Source organism: Oncorhynchus keta, chromosome 28 (assembly GCF_023373465.1).
Source record: "Oncorhynchus keta strain PuntledgeMale-10-30-2019 chromosome 28, Oket_V2, whole genome shotgun sequence".
NCBI lineage: Eukaryota > Metazoa > Chordata > Actinopteri > Salmoniformes > Salmonidae > Oncorhynchus > Oncorhynchus keta.
The window spans coordinates 75375633-75398248 of NC_068448.1; the positions used below are offsets into that span (position 1 = coordinate 75375633).

Here is a 22616-nt window from a genome sequence, read left to right on the forward strand (position 1 = left end):
CAATGGATTGTTTCCAAGGGATTGTTTCAATGATTGATTGTTGGATTGTTTCAAGGGATTGTTTCAAGGGATTGTTTCCAAGGATTGTTTCCAAGAGATTGTTTCAAGGGATTGTTTCAAGGGATTGTTTCAAGAGATTGTTTCAAGGGATTGTTTCCAATGGATTGTTTCCAAGGGATTGTTTCCAATGGATTGTTTCCAAGGGATTGTTTCCAATGGATTGTTCCAAGAGATTGTTTCCAAGTGATTGTTTCCAATGGATTGTTTCTAAGGGATTGTTTTATAGGGGATTGTTTTGTAAGGGATTGTTTCCAAGGGATTGTTTCCAATGGATTGTTTCTAAGGGATTGTTTCCAAGAGATTGTTTCCAAGGGATTGTTTCTAAGGGATTGTTTATAAGGGATTGTTTGTAAGGGATTGTTTCCAAGGGATTGTTTCCACGGGATTGTTTCCAAGGGATTGTTTTCAAGATTGGATTGTTTGTAAGGGATTGTTTGTAATGGATTGTTTCTAGGGATTGTTTGTAATGGATTGTTTCAAGGGATTGTTTCAAGGGATTGTTTTGTAAGGGATTGTTTCCAATGGATTGTTTCTAAGGGATTGTTTCAATGGATTGTTTCAAGAGATTGTTTTGTAAGGGATTGTTTCCAATGGATTGTTTCAATAAGGGATTGTTTCCAAGGGATTGTTTCAAGGGATTGTTTCTAAGGGATTGTTTCCAAGGGATTGTTTCAAGGGATTGTTTCTAAGGGATTGTTTCCAAGAGATTGTTTGTATGGATTGTTTCCAATGGATTGTTTTGTCCAAGGGATTGTTTCCAATGGATTGTTTCAAGAGATTGTTTTGTAAGGGATTGTTTCCAATGGATTGTTTCCAAGGGATTGTTTCCAAGGGATTGTTTCTAAGGGATTGTTTCAAGGGATTGTTTCTAAGGGATTGTTTCCAAGAGATTGTTTTGTAAGGGATTGTTTCCAATGGATTGTTTTGTAAGGGATTGTTTCCAAGGGATTGTTTTATAGGGGATTGTTTTGTAAGGGATTGTTTCCAAGGGATTGTTTCCAATGGATTGTTTCTAAGGGATTGTTTCCAAGAGATTGTTTCCAAGGGATTGTTTCTAAGGGATTGTTTTATAAGGGATTGTTTTGTAAGGGACTGTTTCCAAGGGATTGTTTCCAAGGGATTGTTTCCAAGGGATTGTTTCTAAGGGATTGTTTCCAAGGGATTGTTTTGTAAGGGATTGTTTCCAAGGGATTGTTTTGTAAGGGATTGTTTCCAAGGGATTGTTTTGTAAGGGATTGTTTCCAAGGGATTGTTTCCAAGGGATTGTTTTGTAAGGGATTGTTTCCAATGGATTCTTTCCAAGGGATTGTTTTGTAAGGGATTGTTTCCAATTGATTGTTTCCAAGGGATTGTTTTGTAAGGGATTGTTTCCAATGGATTGTTTCTAAGGGATTGTTTCCAATGGATTCTTTCCAAGGGATTGTTTTGTAAGGGATTGTTTCCAATGGATTGTTTCCAATGGATTGTTTTGTAAGGGATTGTTTCCAATGGATTGTTTCTAAGGGATTGTTTCCAATGGATTGTTTTGTAAGGGATTGTTTCCAATGGATTGTTTCTAAGGGATTGTTTCCAATGGATTGTTTCCAAGAGATTGTTTTGTTAAGGGATTGTTTCCAATGGATTGTTTCAAGGGATTGTTTCAAGGGATTGTTTCTAAGGGATTGTTTCCAAGGGATTGTTTCTAAGGGATTGTTTCCAAGAGATTGTTTTCCAAGGGATTGTTTCCAATGGATTGTTTTGTAAGGATTGTTTCAAGGATTGTTTCCAAGGGATTGTTTCCAAGGGATTGTTTTGTAAGGGATTGTTTCCAAGGGATTGTTTCTAAGGGATTGTTTCCAATTGATTGTTTCCAAGGGATTGTTTTGTAAGGGATTGTTTCCAAGAGATTGTTTCCAAGGGATTGTTTCCAATGGATTGTTTCTAAGGGATTGTTTCCAATGGATTGTTTCCAAGGGATTGTTTCCAAGGGATTGTTTCTAAGGGATTGTTTCCAATCGTTTGTTTCCAAGGGATTGTTTCCAATGGATTGTTTCTAAGGGATTGTTTTATAAGGGATTGTTTTGTAAGGGATTGTTTCCAAGGGATTGTTTCCAAGGGATTGTTTCCAAGGGTTTGTTTCCAAGGGATTGTTTCCAAGGGATTGTTTCCAAGGGTTTGTTTCCAAGGGATTGTTTCCAAGGGGTTGTTTCCAATTGGGTTTGTTTCCAATGGATTGTTTCAAGGGTTTGTTTCAAGGGATTGTTTCCAATGGATTGTTTCCAAGGGATTGTTTCCAATGGATTGTTTCTAAGGGATTGTTTCCAAGAGATTGTTTCCAAGGGATTGTTTCCAATGGATTGTTTCTAAGGGATTGTTTCCAAGAGATTGTTTCCAAGGGATTGTTTCCAATGGATTGTTTCTAAGGGATTGTTTTATAAGGGATTGTTTTGTAAGGGATTGTTTCCAAGGGATTGTTTCCAATGGATTGTTTCTAAGGGATTGTTTCCAAGAGATTGTTTCCAAGGGATTGTTTCCAATGGATTGTTTCTAAGGGATTGTTTTATAAGGGATTGTTTTGTAAGGGATTGTTTCCAAGGGATTGTTTCCAAGGGATTGTTTCCAAGGGTTTGTTTCCAAGGGATTGTTTCCAAGGGATTGTTTCCAAGGGTTTGTTTCCAAGGGATTGTTTCCAAGGGGTTGTTTCCAAGGGTTTGTTTCCAAGGGATTGTTTCCAAGGGATTGTTTTGTAAGGGATTGTTTCCAAGAGATTGTTTCCAAGGGATTGTTTCCAATGGATTGTTTCTAAGGGATTGTTTCCAAGGGATTGTTTCCAATGGATTGTTTCTAAGGGATTGTTTCCAAGAGATTGTTTCCAAGGGATTGTTTCCAATGGATTGTTTCCAAGAGATTGTTTCCAATGGATTGTTTCCAATGTATTGTTTTGTAAGGGATTGTTTCCAAGGGATTGTTTTGTAAGGGATTGTTTCCAAGGGATTGTTTCCAAGGGATTGTTTCCAAGGGATTGTTTTGTAAGGGATTGTTTCCAAGAGATTGTTTCCAATGGATTGTTTCTAAGGGATTGTTTCCAAGGGATTGTTTCCAATGGATTGTTTCTAAGGGATTGTTTCCAAGAGATTGTTTCCAAGGGATTGTTTCCAATGGATTGTTTCTAAGTGATTGTTTTATAAGGGATTGTTTTGTAAGGGATTGTTTCCAAGGGATTGTTTCTAAGGGATTGTTTCCAAGGGATTGTTTCCAAGGGATTGTTTTGTAAGGGATTGTTTCCAAGGGATTGTTTCCAAGGGATTGTTTCCAAGGGATTGTTTTGTAAGGGATTGTTTCCAAGAGATTGTTTCCAATGGATTGTTTCCAATGGATTGTTTCTAAGGGATTGTTTCCAAGGGATTGTTTCCAATGGATTGTTTACAAGGGATTGTTTCCAAGAGATTGTTTCCAAGGGATTGTTTCTAAGGGATTGTTTCCAAGAGATTGTTTCCAAGGGATTGTTTCCAATGGATTGTTTCTAAGGGATTGTTTCCAAGAGATTGTTTCCAAGGGATTGTTTCCAATGGATTGTTTCTAAGGGATTGTTTTATAAGGGATTGTTTTGTAAGGGATTGTTTCCAAGGGATTGTTTCCAAGGGATTGTTTTGTAAGCGATTGTTTCCAAGGGATTGTTTCCAAGGGATTGTTTCTAAGGGATTGTTTCCAAGGGATTGTTTCTAAGGGATTGATTTATAAGGGATTGTTTCCAAGGGATTGTTTCCCAGGGATTGATTTATAAGGGATTGTTTCCAAGGGATTGTTTCCAAGGGATTGTTTCTTAAGGGATTGTTTTATAAGGGACTGTTTCTTGGCATGTTGAGGTCTAATAGTAGTTGTACTTGGAGGGCTGCTAAATTCCACCCTCCACTGCCATTCGTCCTTCATGTTCCCAAATCTTCTTGGGTTCCCCTTCATCACAAATGATGTTTATGGTTCATGTAGAGATACCATTTCTCTCCGTCGGCATCGTAAAGGATGGTGAAGCCTCCTGACAAGTGGCTCCTCTGTTTGAGAGCCAACAGACATGAGGGACTGAGTTGAACCTCAGACAATGTCTAGTTTATATAGTTCAGTATCTTGTTCAGGGCTAGAGACAGAATGCTTTCTGGGCCACTCACTGCTCTATCTCCATGCGTCATGTTTTTTTTTATCAATACGTGCCTGGGATGTTTGTGTTTATTACGGTGTGTTATTAATCCCACAATATATTACCACAAACCTCTTATGAGTTTGTGTGGTTTATATGTCTCTGTTTCCACTGCATAATATATTTTTTAATTAGACGGCAGTCATATAAAAAAAAAATGTTCTCTATGAAATTCAATCGCCCCTGCAAACACAGTAAATTACAGTATGCTGTTTCACCCAAAGAACCACTGATATAATTTCCTGTTGAGAGATGAAAGACAAAAACTAAGACAGGATTTCTAGAAATGAACGGACGTTCTTACTTTCACTAAGACCCCTAACAGAGGTCTTCCATGTGGCTCCTTCCTTTGAATTTTGTCCAACTCCAGAAAAACCTCTGTACATCAAAACAACCTGTCCTTCTGTTATGAACTGGGCATTTTCTTCCCTTGGTCTCTTGCTTGTTTTGGCATTGGTCCTCTGTTCATAATGAATTGACCTTTTCTCTCTGTTTCACAGAATGAGCTTTGGATCTGCATCAACTCCACACTACCTGGTGAGCTATGGGGGGGTCGTTTCCAAGGGGATACGGTGCCATTACAGACAAATCCACCTGTCAGAACATAATGCCTCCCAGATGCAAAAAACATTATTGCTTAGCTCAGCACTTTGTACCCACTGAGCCCACACTAAAAGTCCATATATGTCCACAGTTTAATATGCTGCCCATAAGCGTCTAAATGTTTTGCAAAACCCCCCGCAAGAGGATAAAGTTAATCCATACTTTCATTCTGATAATGCTACACCCATCAAGGGTTTGTGGGTAATGTGGACCATGTTTTGTCTACAGGGTCGTCCAGGAAGTCTGATGGTTGGGTGGGCCTGGGCTGCTGTGAGCTGGCCATCTCGGCCGAGTGCCGCAGGGACTGCAAGCAGGTGAGGGAGGAAGTTAGTTTGGCCCGTTGTAGCCTTATCCATTTTGCACATCACCTCATTTCCCAATCTCTGGCCCTATAGGCATCATCCAAGACCGACATCACAAGAGTATGCAAAAAAGACACAGAGGTAAGTGAAACAAGGTCATGTTTTGTGTAGTAGTATGTGCTTGAAATTGAGTATCACACATACTGTTGACTTTGAGAGACTGTATTGTAGTCTCTGGCTGCCTTTCCCTGGCCTTTAAAACCTCAGTGCTGTTTGACGAGATAAAGCAAGCGCTACTTCTCTGCGGTCCATCTCAGCACCTCAGCATTGTCCTCCTCCTTTTATAAAGTTATTTAAAAAACAAAACAAATGACAAACAAGATTATAGATTATTGTATGGATCAATATACAAACGTTTTTGAGATCGTTTGAAAAATATGCATGTATTAAGTGAATGTATTCATTTTGAGGAGAGATAAAATTGTAATGTATTGAAGGCTATTTAATGTATAAAAAAATCCACTTCCTACCGATTTTAAGGCTGTGCCATTAGATTTGGGGTGTAGTGGGGTCGCCAGAAATTCAGGTGAAAAAAATGGGGTTCGTAGAAATGTTTGCAAAAAATATGGGCTCCGCTGAAAAAAATTGAATAGCACAGGTTTAAAGGAAGGTCATTATCTAAGCTCTGATTGGAGTCTGTCTTGTCAAAGGAGGAGAGGAGTGAAGTCATCTACTCCACCTAAGAAGATGGCTTAGCTCAGAGCCATATATATATTTATATATATATCTAGAGAGAGAGAGAGAGAGTCAGGCCAAGTTTTAGAACGGCCACCATTTTAGTGACCATATAGAACTTTATTATTTGATTGTTTGTGATGTAACAGTGCGGGAGCCAAGGAAATGCTTTTGGCAGTTCTGTGGGTTCTGTGGGTTCTGTGGGTTCTGTGGGTGGCACTGTGTGGTCTTTTGGGTACCGGTGTCTTGGGGAACCTGGGATCCGGGGGGGGGGTCTGCCGGTCACTGGGTATACACAACCCAACTTGGGATGGGGAGGGGTTTTGGAGGTTTTCTTAGTAGCAATGCAAATATCATGGTACAGCTATATGGACACTCAATCACTACTTTTTAATGGTGAGTTTACAAACATATATAATGATAAATAGATTTGGAACTTTTATCCCATTATGGCAGTTGGTGAAATTGCCATAATTACAAAAAAGACTGGGGGGGGCAAAATATATTTCTCTCATCGGCAAATAAATTGAAAAGGTGTGATGATATTAATTAATGGTAATTTTGATCCGAATGTCATTCTCATCTCTAAAACAAAAGCAATTTAGATCAAAAGAGTCCATATTAACAAAGGAAATGCAAGAACTAACAGTACAGGTAGATAGCAATAAAAACTGTACCATAGAGGCTCAGAATAAGTTAGAGGAAAGGGAGGGACTTTTTCAAGAAAGATCTAGTGTCATATATTACAAAAATAAAGCAAACTGGATGGGATATGCACTAAATTATTTTTTAATCTTTAACATAGAAATGCTACCCCAAAAAATTGCACTGAGTCGCCCATGATTCGCCAAACTATATTTTGAAAGAGGAAGTAAAGTACTTTAAGCATATGTTTTTGTTTCAGTCTCCTCCATCTCCACTAACCAAAGTTAATTATATGGATTTTGTTTCTATTAATAATGTAAAATTAACAGCTGTACAGAAATACTCATGTGAAGGCTAAATTACAGAGGAGGAACTTCTTGGCTCCAGGGCTGGATGTCATACCAGTGGACCAAACCTTTTTTGATATAATCAGAGGACCGTTATTAGCCTGTTTTAACCACTCCTATGTAAATGGTAGATTATCGAGCACTCAACAAGAATGTCTGATTTCATTATTACTGAAACGGGATCTAAGTGGTAAATATAAAGATCCAGTCCATTAAAAGAATTGGAGACCTCTTACACTTCAGTGTTGTGATGTAAAAAATCTAGCTAAATGCTTAGCACATAGAATTAAAAGAGGAATGTCGGATATTATTCATTATTCAGGACAGGTTATTTACATGGATGATACATTGGAGATAATATAAGACAAGTACTGGAAACAATTGAACACTATGAAAAATCTGGGAAACCAGGGCTGGTATTCATAGCTGACTTTGAAAATGCCTTTGATAAAATAGGACTGGATTTTAAATATAAATGACTGAAATATTTCAACTTTGGAGAATATCTTATAAAATGGGTTAAAATTATGTATAGTAAAAAAGTAAATAATGGCTACTTCTCAGAAAGTTTTAAACTGTCAAGAGGCGTGAAACAAGGCTGTCCACAATCGGCATATCTTTTTATTATGGCCATTGAAATGTTAGCTGTTAAAATCAGATCCAACAATAATATCAAGAGGCTAGAAATCCAGGGCAAATCCAGATCCCTCCACAGCCTCATAGAGGATCCAGATACTTTTCCCAACCTCTCTAGATTAAAGGGGTGGCAGGGTAGCCTAGTGGTTAGAAAGTTGGACTAGGAACCGGAAGGTTGCAAGTTCAAACCCCTGAGCTGTTGTTCTGCCCCTGAACAGGCAGTTAACCCACTGTTCCACAGCTGTCATTGAAAATAAGAATTTGTTCTTAACTGACTTGCCTGGTTAAATAAAGGAAAAATGTTTTTTTTTTTAAATAAGCCAAATGATGATAAGTGTATTATATTATATTATGCATTGGATCACAAAAAAATACAACTTTTACATTAGCGTGTAGTTTACTAATAAAATGATCTGACGGAGATGTGGACATACTCGGTGTTCATATCCCGAAAGAAAGAAATGATTTCACTCCAATACAAGTTAGCAAAAATAGATAAGATCTTGCTACCATGGAAGGGAAAATATCTGTATTATCTGTCTTTTTGATTAACTCTTTAGTCATATCCCAGTTCACCTTGATTAACTCTTTAGTCATATCCCAGTTCACCTTGATTAACTCTTTAGTCATATCCCAGTTCACCTTGATTAACTCTTTAGTCATATCCCAGTTCACCTTGATTAACTCTTTAGTCATATCCCAGTTCACCTTGATTAACTCTTTAGTCATATCCCAGTTCACCTTGATTAACTCTTTAGTCATATCCCAGTTCATCTTGATTAACTCTTCAGTCATATCCCAGTTCACCTTGATTAACTCTTTAGTCATATCCCAGTTCACCTTGATTAACTCTTTAGTCATATCCCAGTTCACCTTGATTAACTCTTTAGTCATATCCCAGTTCATCTTGATTAACTCTTTAATCATATCCCAGTTCACCTTGATTAACTCTTTAGTCATATCCCAGTTCACCTTGATTAACTCTTTAGTCATATCCCAGTTCACCTTGATTAACTCTTTAGTCATATCCCAGTTCACCTTGATTAACTCTTTAATCATATCCCAGTTCACCTTGATTAACTCTTTAGTCATATCCCAGTTCATCTTGATTAACTCTTTAGTCATATCCCAGTTCACCTTGATTAACTCTTTAGTCATATCCCAGTTCATCTTGATTAACTCTTTAGTCATATCCCAGTTCATCTTGATTAACTCTTTAGTCATATCCCAGTTCATCTTGATTAACTCTTTAGTCATATCCCAGTTCACCTTGATTAACTCTTTAGTCATATCCCAGTTCACCTTGATTAACTCTTTAGTCATATCCCAGTTCACCTTGATTAACTCTTTAGTCATATCCCAGTTCATCTTGATTAACTCTTTAGTCATATCCCAGTTCACCTTGATTAACTCTTTAGTCATATCCCAGTTCATCTTGATTAACTCTTTAGTCATATCCCAGTTCATCTTGATTAACTCTTTAGTCATATCCCAGTTCACCTTGATTAACTCTTTAATCATATCCCAGTTCACCTTGATTAACTCTTTAGTCATATCCCAGTTCATCTTGATTAACTCTTTAATCATATCCCAGTTCACCTTGATTAACTCTTTAGTCATATCCCAGTTCACCTTGATTAACTCTTTAGTCATATCCCAGTTCACCTTGATTAACTCTTTAATCATATCCCAGTTCACCTTGATTAACTCTTTAGTCATATCCCAGTTCATCTTGATTAACTCTTTAATCATATCCCAGTTCACCTTGATTAACTCTTTAGTCATATCCCAGTTCACCTTGATTAACTCTTTAGTTATATCCCAGTTCACCTTGATTAACTCTTTAGTCATATCCCAGTTTACCTATTTTCTTATGGTATTTCCTACACTTAGCGACCTGTTTTTTAATTATTTATATGAGCAAAAAATATTCCATTTAATTTGGAAAGGCAAGCCAGACAAAATTAATAGGGCCTATTTATATAATGAATATGAATTCAGAGGGCAGAACTGATTAAATATTAAAGCATTAGACATTTAGACATCTCACTAATGGCATCAGTCATACAAAAGTTATACTTAAATCCGAACTGGTGCTCTAGCAAATTAGGAAGAATGTCTCACCCCATGTTCAAGAATGGCCCTTTTCCCTTTATTCTCACTTTCAGTTATTTGAAAATGAACATTTCTCCAAAATATCTCTATTTTTAAACAAGCCATAGAAAGTTGGTTGCAATTTCAGTTTAATCCACCTGAAAAGACAGAACAAACAACAAATATTGTGGTTAAAGTCAAATATACTAATTGATATAAAACCATAATTCTTTTATAATGTTTTTAAAAAAAAAAGGTATAATCTTTGTAAATGATATCATAAATAGGACTGGTGAAGTTATATCACACATGCAGCTATCAAAAATATATAGAAATGTCTGCTCTACACAAAATTACAACCAACTAATTGCAGCATTACCGCAAAAATGGAAGAGGCAAGTGGAAGGGGGGAAATTAGGAAACTTGTCTGTTGGCCCTGCATTAAAGATAAAAATTGGTTAAAGAAAATTGTGATAAATACAAATATATACCAGTTTCATTTAAGGACCAAAAAATTGTACAGCTGTGCCAAATTGCCAAACAAGTTGGGAAGAGATTTTTCATAAAAAATCCTACAATGTGATTTTCTGGATTTTTTTTCTCATTTTATCTGTCATAGTTGAAGTGTACCTATGATGGAAATTACAGGCCTCTCTCATCTTTTTAAGTGGGAGAACTTGCACAATTGGTGGCTGACTAAATACTTTTTTGCCCCACTGTATATATAAGGGAGCACCTCCGACAGTTCCCTATGAAATGGCTGTAAACAAGCAAAACAACAGAGCAGGGAATTTAACCAACGTTTTTATTGATTAGCGTTCAGGATATCCGGATATTGTGTATGTGGTGCAGTGTCAACAAATTGCATATCTGCTTTCACTGGACATCTTCATAGTGTTAATTATCATCTGTTAAATCCACTTCAATCAGTGTAGATGAAGGGGAGGAGACAGGTTAAAAAGTAATTTTTAAACCTTGAGACAATTGAGACATAGATTGTGTATGTGTGCCATTCAGAGGGTGAATAGGCAAGACACATTTAAGTGGCTTTGAACTGGGTATGGTAGTCGGTGCCAGGCACACTGGTTTGAGTCAAGAACTACAACGTTGCTGGGGTTTTTTCAACAGTTTCCTATGTGTATCAAGTATGGTCGACCACCCAAAAGACATCCAGCCAACTTGACACAACTGTGGGAAGCATTGGAGTCGACATGGGCCAGCATCCATGTGGAACGCTTTCGACCCCCTGTAGAGTCCATGCACCAACGAATTGAGGCTGTTCTGAAGGCAAAAAGGTGTTCCTAATGTTTTGTGCACGTAGCATAGCTTAGCTATTAGCGTAGAACAGCATAGCAATTAGCTTAGCCTAGCGGCGTGCTAGCAGAGGACTCCTTTCATCTGTCTCGCCTCCTCATTCCAAACAAACAAAAAACAAAGCGGCGAGCTTAATGTTTAGTTTGGACCACGACCAAACTCCCCTCCCCAGCTTTAATAAGGCACTGGCCTCTTTCATCTTGCCCTTTCATGAATCGTTGCTGCAGGAGCCAAAGCATGCAGCAACACTGGCCTTTATGGTCCTTTATGGTCTTTTATGGTTTTGATGGAAAGAAGCTGTGAGTTTTCTAATGGAGGTTTAACTGTACTGAGGACAGAACGGTGAGTTTTCTAATGGAGGTTTAACTGTACTGAGGACAGAACGGTGAGTTTTCTAATGGAGGTTTAACTGTACTGAGGACAGAACGGTGAGTTTTCTAATGGAGGTTTAACTGTACTGAGGACCGAACATTGAATTTTCTAATGGAGGTTTAACTGTACTGAGGACAGAACAGTGGATGAGGTCTCCATAGAGAGAGAAGAGGAACGGGTTCAGAATATTTCAGATAGAAATGTCATGAATAGAGCTGACTCAATAATGGTATGTTAGATCACAGAAGAGTTTTTCTTGTCTTTTACAGAAACCACTGCACAGCTGTATCACCAAAAATGAGAGTAAGTTTCCAACATTCTCTACAACAAGATGCTAACCCAAGTGCACCAATCAGAGTGTGACGTGGCTCAGTTGGTACAGCGTGGCGCTTGTAACGCCAGTGTTGTGGGTTCGATTCCCACGGTGGGCCAGTATGGAAATGTGTGCCTTCAGGACTGTGAGTTGCCCTGGATAAGAGCATCTGCTAAATTACAACAACAAAAAATGTCTATGTAAAATGAATAAACATGAAATCAGCCCTGCTTTATGAGCCATGTTTATGTGCCTTTGGTCCGCAGAAATGATTTAATCAGTCAGTCAGCCGAGGAATCCCTTATTTTGTATTAGGAGTTGCAACGCATTGGTGTGAACCTGCCCTGCAGACACGACTTTGGGACGGTTTTGAGGATGTAAGATCTTGCACTTCCTGAAGTCTAGCAACTGGGAGATCACCTCCAATGTTCTCCATGCATATTTAATCAGACTATTCTCTAGGTAATCCTGGAAGTCTACTGTATTGTATCCTGATTAACTCCTCATGTTTGAATGTTGATCATGTTTGCAATGTCTGTCATCTATTTTATGAAGCTAAAGGCGACTTCAAGACAAAAAAATAGTCTAAATAGCCTTAATGATATTTACAATTCCATTGAAGTGAATGGAAAGCATATTGTAACTGTGTGTGTGTGTGTGTGTGTGTGTGTGTGTGTGTGTGTGTGTGTGTGTGTGTGTGTGCGTGCGTGCGTGCGTGCGTGCGTGCGTGTGTGTGTGCTCTGTCAGTGGGCTCGTTGTGCTGCAGCTATGCAGGGAGACACACCAACTGCAGAGATTACTGTCAGGCCATCTTCCGGACAGACTCCTCCCCCACCGTCTCGCAAATCAAGGCTGTCAAGGAATACTGCCAGAGCATCAGCCCCGAGCTCATTGGCTGTGTGGGCAACTACACCAAGTCCTACCCAATCAGAAGCCCAATAGACAGTGAGTATATCTAATACTGACCTATCAGTAGCCCCATATCCAGTGTGTATCTTGTTTCTGTGTTGCATTCCTCCAATCACTGGCTATGACTTGGTACAGTGCATTCAGAAAGTATTCAGACCCCTTGACTTTTTCCACTATTTGTTACGTTACAGCCTTATTCTGAAATTGATTTTTAAAGATGTCCTCATCAACGTACACACAATATCCCATTATGACAAAGCAAAAAACAGTTATTTAGAGATTTTTGCAAATGTACTAAAAATACTAAATTAAATATCTCATTTATTTAAGTATTCAAACCCTTTTACTCAATACTGTGTTGAAGCACTTTTGGCAGCGATTACAGCCTCTTGGGTATGACACTACAAGCTTGGCACATCTGTATTTGGAGAGTTTCTCCCATTCTTCTCTGCTCGGTCAGGCTGGATGGGGAGAGTCGCAGCACAGCTATTTTCAGGTCTCTCCAGAGAAGTTAGATCAGGTTCAAGTCTGGGTTCTGGCTTGGCCAATTCAAGGACATCCAAAAACTTGCCCTGTAGCCACTCCTACATTTTCTTGGCTGTGTGCTTAGGGTCATTGTCCTGTTGGAAGGTGAACCTTCGTCCCTGAGGTCCTGAGCGCTCTACAGCAGGTTTTCTTAAGGATCTCTGTACTTTGCTCAATTAATTCGTCCTTCGATCCTGACTAGTCTCCTAGTCCCCGACACTGAGTCCCACAGCATGATGCTGCCAACAACATGCTTCACCGTAAGGATGGTACCAGGTTACCTCCAGACTAGTCACTTGGTGTTACGAATCCCTTTGGCCCTGCTGTTTAGGGGGGATGGAAATGAGACTCGTAACATAACTCGTGCAAATCATAATAGTGAAAAAGGAACAGTGAGAACGGATAACCACAGACAACATAAATCTACCGTCAAACACTATTGGTTTATTTTTAAACACACGGTAAAGGGGGGCAGGAAAAGGGGCTGAGCTGGACCCAAGGAAAGAAACAAATATCCCAAAACACCCCTAAGCTAGACTAGCCTACTACTATACAGCTAACTAACTAACCAAAAATACAGTGGGTGGTCCGGCCAGTTCTACCTAGTGTTCTTAGACAAAGTAGTCCTAAGGGTAATGTATGCCCATGGGCGACTGGGCTTGGTACCCCCCTTTTCCCACCATCAAACAAACAGTCAATCACCATAACAAAACAATACTCACAGGGTAACGGACAAAGTGACATGTAGTTGCAAAAACACAAGAGAGATCTCTGCGTACAAAGAGAGAGGGAGAGAGAGAGTTTGAGACACAGAGAGATTGAGCTCCAGAGAAAACAACTGACTGGGTTTTTAAACCAAGGGAAAGGGGATGTGATAGGGTAAAGGAGCAGGTGTCTTCTGATTGGGTAAAGGAGCAGGTGTCTTCTGATTGGGGAATGGAGCAGGTGTCTTCTGATTGGGTAAAGGAGCAGGTGTCTTCTGATTGGGTAAAGGAGCAGGTGTCTTCTGATTGGGGAATGGAGCAGGTGTCTTCTGATTGGGGAATGGAGCAGGTGTCTTCTGATTGGGGAATGGAGCAGGTGTCTTCTGATTGGGGAATGAAGGATGATCAATGGAAACAGGATGCGCCTGAGCTCAATTCCGAGTCTCATAGCAAAGGTTCTGAATACTTACGCAGATGAGGTATTTCTGTTTTTTTATTTGAAATACATTTGCATAAATGTCTTACAACCTGTTTTTCCTTTGTCATAATGAGGCGTTGTGTGTAGATCGATGAGGAAAAAATGTAATTGAATCAATTTTAGAACAAGGCTGTAATCTAACAAAGTGTGGAAAAGTCCATATCCATCCATCTGTCTGTCCATCCAGGCCTGTACTGCTGCGACCGGGCCGATGAGCCCCACTGCCAGGTGGCGTGCCGGCGGATCCTGCGCACCATGACGACAGAGCACGAGATAATGGAGGGCCTGATCGATGAGTGCGGCAGCCAGCCACTGCCCCAGGACCCGCTGTGGCAGTGCTTCCTGGGCAGCGCCCACCCCCCCACCAAGAGCGAGATGGAGACCTCACCTACCGCCAAGATGGACGGTGCCAAGCTGCACTGCTGCTACAAAGCCAATACCTCACTGTGCCGGTTAGTTGTACTCTGATGAGATGCTTGTAGTGATTACAATGGCTTACAGCTAGCGATAACACTCCCAGCCCGTCACATACTGCTCCCCACCAGAGACCAGGGTTCAATCCCTGCTTCCACCCTTCCTACATTTTCCTGTCCCCCCCCCTCTGTTTCCAACTGTCTGGGTAAAGTGTAAAAGGTAACTCCCGAGTGGCGCAGCAGTCTAAGGCACTGGATGACAGTGCTTGAGGCGTCACTACACACCCGGGTTCCATCCGGGAGAACCGTGAGGCGGTGCACGGTGTCTCCGGGTTAAGCGAGCAGTATGTCTTGGCGGGGTTGTGTTTTGGAGGACACATGGCTCTCGACCTTCGCCTCTCCCGAGTCCGTAGGGGAGTTGCAGCGATGGGACAAGACTGTAACTACCAATTGGGCAGAAAAAATGGGTGAAAGTTACATTTTTTTTATATATTCTAACCTCCCCCCCAAAAAAAGTTCATACATAAATAGATACACTGCATCCTATGACGGTGCCACGTTGAAAGTCACTGAGTTTTTCAGTAAGGCCATTCTACTACTAATGTTTGTCTATGGAGATTGCATGGCTGTGTGCTCGATTTTACATACCTGTCAGCAACTGGTGTGGCTGAAATAGCTATATCCACTCATTTGAAGGGGTGTCCACATACTGTTGTATATATATATATATAGTGTAGATATAAATGATTACAGTATGCAGGTAACTCATAGGGTCGGTTTCCAGGACACAGTTCTGTACACCTGATCATAATACATAGAAAGTCTCTGAACATTTGAGTTGATTTTTTATTTTAATTTTTTTTTTTTTTTGTGGTCCTTCTGTAGCTCAGTTGGTAGAGCATGGCGCTTGTAACGCCACGGTAGTGGGTTCGATTCCCGGGACCACCCATACGTAGAATGTATGCACACATGACTGTAAGTCGCTTTGGATAAAAGCGTCTGCTAAATGGCATATATTATTATTATATATATTAACCCCTTTTTTTGTGGTTTCCAATTGGTAGTTACAGTCTTGTCTCATTGCTGCATCTCCCTTATGGCCTCGGGAGAGGCGAAGGTCGAGAGCCGTGCGTCCTCCGAAACACGACCCAAACAAGCCGCACTGCTTCTTGACACAATGCCCACTGAACCCGGGAGCCAGCTGCACCAATGTGTCAGAGGAAACACCGTGCACCTGGCGACCGTGTCAGCGTGCACTTCGCCTGGCCCACCACAGGAGTCGCAAGTGCGCGATGGGACAAGGACATCCCTGCCGGCCAAACCCTCCCCTAACCCGGACGAAGCTGGACCAATTGTGCTTCGTCCCATGGGTCTCCCGGTCACGGCCGGCTGCGGCAGAGCCTGGACTCGAACCCAGAATCTTAGACCACCGCGCCACTTGGGAGGCCATGTTGATGTTTTTACATGCTTGTGTTGTCTGTCTTTATGTTTAACTCTGTTTGGTCATGAAGCCCTGAGAAGGACAACTTGCTGTGTAAACGTTGGTGAATAAATGATTACATCGGAGGTGCTAGAGTGTGCAGCTTTCCTTTTTCTTTCAAAGTAACTCTGTTTCATCCCCCACAGGGATATGTGTCAGGAGATCAGCACCAACTGGGGAACTCAAACGTGGCAGGAGTTTGACCAGATGTGTGAGTACAGCCCCGTGGAGAAACCCCTGGTCACCTGTCTGGCCGACGTCAGGGAACCCTGCCAACTGGGATGCAAGGACCTGGGCTACTGCACCAACTTCAACAACAGGTATGTTACTATACCTAGCTACTATACCAGATTATATACCTGCTATAATATACCTTCTGTACCAACTTCAACAACAGGTATGTTACTATACCTAGCTACTATACCAGATTATATACCTGCTATAGTATACCTTCTGTACCAACTTCAACAACAGGTATGTTACTATACCTAGCTACCATACCAGATTATATACCTGCTATAATATACCTTCTGTACCAACTTCAACAACAGGTATGTTACTATACCTAGCTACTATACCAGATTATATACCTACTATACCTGTTAATATACCTTCTGTACCAACTTCAACAACAGGTATGTTACTATACCTAGCTACTATACCAGATTATATACCTGCTATAATATACCTTCTGTACCAACTTCAACAACAGGTATGTTACTATACCTAGCTACCATACCAGATTATATACCTGCTATAATATACCTTCTGCACCAACTTCAACAACAGGTATGTTACTATACCTAGCTACCATACCAGATTATATACCTGCTATAGTATACCTTCTGCACCAACTTCAACAACCGGTATGTTACTATACCTAGCTACTATACCAGATTATATACCTACTATACCTGTTAATATACCTTCTGTACCAACTTCAACAACAGGTATGTTACTATACCTAGCTACTATACCAGATTATATACCTGCTATAATATACCTTCTGTACCAACTTCAACAACAGGTATGTTACTATACCTAGCTACCATACCAGATTATATACCTGCTATAATATACCTTCTGCACCAACTTCAACAACAGGTATGTTACTATACCTAGCTACTATACCAGATTATATACCTGCTATAGTATACCTTCTGTACCAACTTCAACAACAGGTATGTTACTATACCTAGCTACCATACCAGATTATATACCTGCTATAATATACCTTCTGCACCAACTTCAACAACAGGTATGTTACTATACCTAGCTACCATACCAGATTATATACCTGCTATAGTATACCTTCTGTACCAACTTCAAAAACAGGTATGTTACTATACCTAGCTACCATACCAGATTATATACCTGCTATAATATACCTTCTGCACCAACTTCAACAACAAGTATGTTACTATACCTAGCTACCATACCAGATTATATACCTGCTATAATATACCTTCTGTACCAACTTCAACAACCGGTATGTTACTATACCTAGCTACCATACCAGATTATATACCTACTATACCTGTTAATATACCTTCTGTACCAACTTCAACAACAGGTATGTTACTATACCTAGCTACCATACCAGATTATATACCTGCTATAGTATACCTTCTGTACCAACTTCAACAACAGGTATGTTACTATACCTAGCTACCATACCAGATTATATACCTGCTATAATATACCTTCTGCACCAACTTCAACAACAGGTATGTTACTATACCTAGCTACTATACCAGATTATATACCTGCTATAATATACCTTCTGCACCAACTTCAACAACAGGTATGTTACTATACCTAGCTACTATACCAGATTATATACCTGCTATAATATACCTTCTGTACCAACTTCAACAACAGGTATGTTACTATACCTAGCTACCATACCAGATTATATACCTGCTATACCTGTTAATATACCTTCTGTACCAACTTCAACAACAGGTATGTTACTATACCTAGCTACTATACCAGATTATATACCTGCTATAATATACCTTCTACATTTACATTTAACAACAGGTATGTTACTATACCTAGCTACCATACCAGATTATATACCTGCTATACCTGTTAATATACCTTCTGTACCAACTTCAACAACAGGTATGTTACTATACCTAGCTACTATACCAGATTATATACCTGCTATAATATACCTTCTGTACCAACTTCAACAACAGGTATGTTACTATACCTAGCTACTATACGAGATTATATACCTGCTATACCTGTTCAGAGAGTCTGTTCACTAGTCTACACTTCCAAAATTGGTTCTTTGGCCGTCCCAATAGGAGAACCCTTTTTGGTTCCAGGTAGAAGTAGGGCTGTGGCGGTCATGAAATTTTGTCAGCCGGTGATTGTCAAGCAGATAACTCCCGGTTTCACGGTAATTGACCATTATTTAACATAAAAAGCTTTAGCATCTCCTGGCTTCCACACACAGCCTACAAGCCACTAATGCAGACCTTTGAAACATCTACAGTATAATAAATCCATGTAATATAGTCTACACCTTCACAATAAATCCATGTAATATAGTCTACACCTTCACAATAAATCCATGTAATATAGCCTACACCATCACAATAAATCCATGTAATATAGTCTACACCTTCACAATAAATCCATGTAATATAGCCTATACCATCACAATAAATCCATGTAATATAGCCTACACCTTCACAATAAATCCATGTAATATAGCCTACACCTTCACAATAAATCCATGTAATATAGCCTCCACCTTCACAATAAATCCATGTAATATAGCCTCCACCTTCACAATAAATCCATGTAATATAGTCTACACCATCACAATAAATCCATGTAATATAGCCTACACCATCACAATAAATCCATGTAATATAGTCTACACCATCACAATAAATCCATGTAATATAGCCTACACCATCACAATAAATCCATGTAATATAGCCTACACCATCACAATAAATCCATGTAATATAGCCTACACCATCACAATAAATCCATGTAATATAGCCTACACCTTCACAATAAATCCATATAATATAGTCTACACCATCACAATAAATCCATGTAATATAGTCTACACCTTCACAATAAATCCACGTAATATAGTCTACACCATCACAATAAATCCATGTAATATAGCCTACACCTTCACAATAAATCCATGTAATATAGCCTACACCATCACAATAAATCCATGTAATATAGCCTACACCTTCACAATAAATCCATGTAATATAGCCTACACCATCACAATAAATCCATGTAATATAGCCTACACCATCACAATAAATCCATGTAATATAGCCTACAACATCACAATAAATCCATGTAATATAGTCTACACCTTCACAATAAATCCATGTAATATAGCCTACACCATCACAATAAATCCATGTAATATAGCCTACACTATCACAATAAATCCATGTAATATAGTCTACACCATCACAATAAATCCATGTAATATAGTCTACACCATCACAATAAATCCATGTAATATAGCCTACACCATCACAATAAATCCATGTAATATAGCCTACACCATCACAATAAATCCATGTAATATAGCCTACAACATCACAATAAATCCATGTAATATAGTCTACACCTTCACAGTCTACACCAATAAATCCATGTAATATAGCCTACACCATCACAATAAATCCATGTAATATAGCCTACACCTTCACAATAAATCCATGTAATATAGCCTACACCATCACAATAAATCCATGTAATATAGCCTACACCTTCACAATAAATCCATGTAATATAGCCTACACCTTCACAATAAATCCATGTAATATAGCCGACACCATCACAATAAATCCATGTAATATAGCCTACACCATCACAATAAATCCATTATTTAATTGAGATATGTCTATAAAAACATGATATGATGAAAATGTAGTCTATTTCAGAATAACAAAATAGCATACTCTGAGTTGTTCTTATGTTAGGGTCCTGATCTGACTATGCCATATGGCTGTGGGCTACACTCTTTTAGCAGACAAGACTTGCTTAGAATTATTATTAATTAATTAATTATTTTAATATTAAAGGTTTGAGGTAGTGCACACACGCGCCTATTCTGTGTTGAGTGGTTAACAAAGACACAACTTCAGTTGTGATACAAACGTTGGGCTATATGTTTAGATTTTCAATGCATTCTAAGGCTGCATGATGAGACTTTAATGATGATTGAAAGGGATGAATTCTGCTTTGTTTTTTTGCGCAGGCTGTACACACTTCATCAGTCTCTCATTCACAATTTGACAATGATAATTGATAATGCCTCGAATTTCCTGGTGGTATCCCCTTTGTGTGGCCGTTCCGCCCCCCTAAAAAATCCATGCATTTTGTAGCCAGTGACCTTTGTGCCCTTGGGCACAATATAATATAATCATTACAATATATAATCATTTTAATTCCCTTCTCCATGCGTGCTGCATGCTCCGAAGCACTTCTCACTCACATGGCTCTCCATCACGTGATCGGATCTTTCTCACAGGCTACAAGTGAAGATAGACACATCGGGGACGCAACTGCGCGCGCCCTTATCCAATTCGGAGGTACATATTGAAGATATTGGAAGAACTGTCCACATTTACGTTTCGTCAGCCATCAAGATGAGTAGGCCTAACGAACAGCAAAACCACTAGCCTATTTTAATCTACAATCCCCATAGTACAAAAATGGAACTATTCTGTGCGAGAAATAAATATTACAAACATAGTCTGGAACAGTTGTGAGATGCGATAGATCCCAAATTAATACAACCACCAGTATCAAAAAAACTTTTCTTAAGCAATGAGACCGTCGCAACAGATAAGAATGTTTAACTTGAAATGTTGATAAACTATTAGGCTATATCTTCACATTATAAGCACAGCAAAGAGCACATGGCAGTAGGCTTTACGTGCAAATGTTTGATTCGCGTCAAAACACCATTATCAAAAGTGACCGCTTATGCAGTTTTGCATGCAATGCTTTTATTATAAAGGTGCATTTTTATGGTGAAAATTATCTTCCCCAAACATGAAATGTATGCCAGTTAGGCTCTACACCCTTTGTAAAGCGGATTAATGTGCTAAATTTTAAGAAGTTATTTGGTCACTTTAGTATGATACAAATCTTATCGAGACCTATGGGCTCGGCTGTATGAGGTGTGGGACTATGTGTTGTTTCTTGCCTTATGCTGTGCCTCGTTCACAAGTGATAGGCTAATATTGTCACAGATCAAACTATTCTTCATGTAATCTTGTCTTTACATTAACTAAATAATATATGTGTGGAATTAATTTAGATTTAAAACGGACCATTATCATGCACCTGTATCGTAAACAGAGGCAGTGGGAAAAATACATGTCATCTATGTACTTAAATAGTGAATGGAGGACGCTTTGCCCGTGGTTCATTTTCATACCAACCAGGTAGGCTATACTCCTGTTGTAAAGAGAAGCATATACTCCTGTTGTAAATATAAGCAATGTGCTTAATATTAGGAATGTTGAGAAATTAATATAGTAGGCCTAGCCTATAGAAAGCTGATGGGATCCTCCTCTTTTTATTAGTGGCCATCACTCTATTCTCCCGCACTTGAAAAACCTATAGAAATGTTGTGCAACATGAGCTCATGGGCTGTCATAAAGTCTTTGATTAGATTTTAGATCATATTTACATTGATGTCAGAGTGATTAGAGGGACAATAGAGTGCTGAATTCCAGGCAGTTAGAAAGTTCAGTAGTCTACTAATGATCAGCAGCAGCATCAGAGCTGGGAGAAGCCTAATTACCGTGACTAAACGGTCATGTGGAATTTGACTACTTTCATGACTCGTGACCCGCCGGTGTGGCGGTAATACGGTCACCGTAACAGCCCTAGGTTTAATTATTTTGGGTTCCATATAGAACCATCTGGGGAAAGAGTTCTACATGGAACCCAATAGGGTTCTACCTGGAACCAAAAGGGTTCTACCTGGAATCAAAAATGGTTATTCAAAGGGTTCTCCTATGGTAACAGCCGAATAACCCTTTTGGGTTCTAGATAGTACATTTCTTTCTAAAAGTGTGTGACTGATGGCTCTGTGACTGATGGCTCTGTGACTGATGGCTCTGTGACTGATGGCTCTGTGACTGATGGCTCTGTGACTGATGGCTCTGTGACTGATGTGTGTTGTGGTCGGCTTCCACGCTAGTTTATTTAGAGGTCACAGAGAAAGGAGGAGAGAGAAAATGGATAGGGATGTGTGTGTGTATGTGTGTGTGTATGTGTGTGTGCCGTTATACTGTAGTTTGTGGTGTTTGCATTTGACCTTGGAGGCCAGCCGTGTCACAGCTTGCTGCATCCTGGTCTGGCATGGGACCAGCAGACCCATGCTTGACACCATCAAAGCACGGCCGGCGAACACACACAGTTCAACAGAACACTCCCCGCCTGTGGACTCATTCCCATCAGGCACTGTCCACAAAGCTACATTTCACCACAAGCCACCC

The 22616-nt window shown here is 39.5% G+C and overlaps 1 protein-coding gene and 1 long non-coding RNA gene across 2 annotated transcripts in view; one reads left to right on the forward strand and one right to left on the reverse strand.

Moving 5' to 3' along the window:
* LOC118371654 (reversion-inducing cysteine-rich protein with Kazal motifs-like) overlaps window positions 1–22616 on the forward strand; it is an 89435-nt gene that overhangs the window by 10263 nt on the left and 56556 nt on the right. Inside the window, exons 2-8 of the mRNA XM_052483947.1 lie at window positions 4732–4768; window positions 5063–5148; window positions 5230–5277; window positions 11549–11582; window positions 12340–12537; window positions 14396–14660; window positions 16248–16421. Coding sequence (XP_052339907.1) covers window positions 4732–4768; window positions 5063–5148; window positions 5230–5277; window positions 11549–11582; window positions 12340–12537; window positions 14396–14660; window positions 16248–16421 — 842 coding nt within the window. The remainder of the gene's footprint in view (window positions 1–4731; window positions 4769–5062; window positions 5149–5229; window positions 5278–11548; window positions 11583–12339; window positions 12538–14395; window positions 14661–16247; window positions 16422–22616) is intronic.
* LOC127912907 (uncharacterized) lies at window positions 18636–19715 on the reverse strand. Its single transcript, XR_008083988.1, has 3 exons — window positions 19562–19715; window positions 18935–19132; window positions 18636–18736 (listed from the first exon to the last, which is right to left on the reverse strand). It is a non-coding gene; the product is annotated as an uncharacterized LOC127912907 (long non-coding RNA).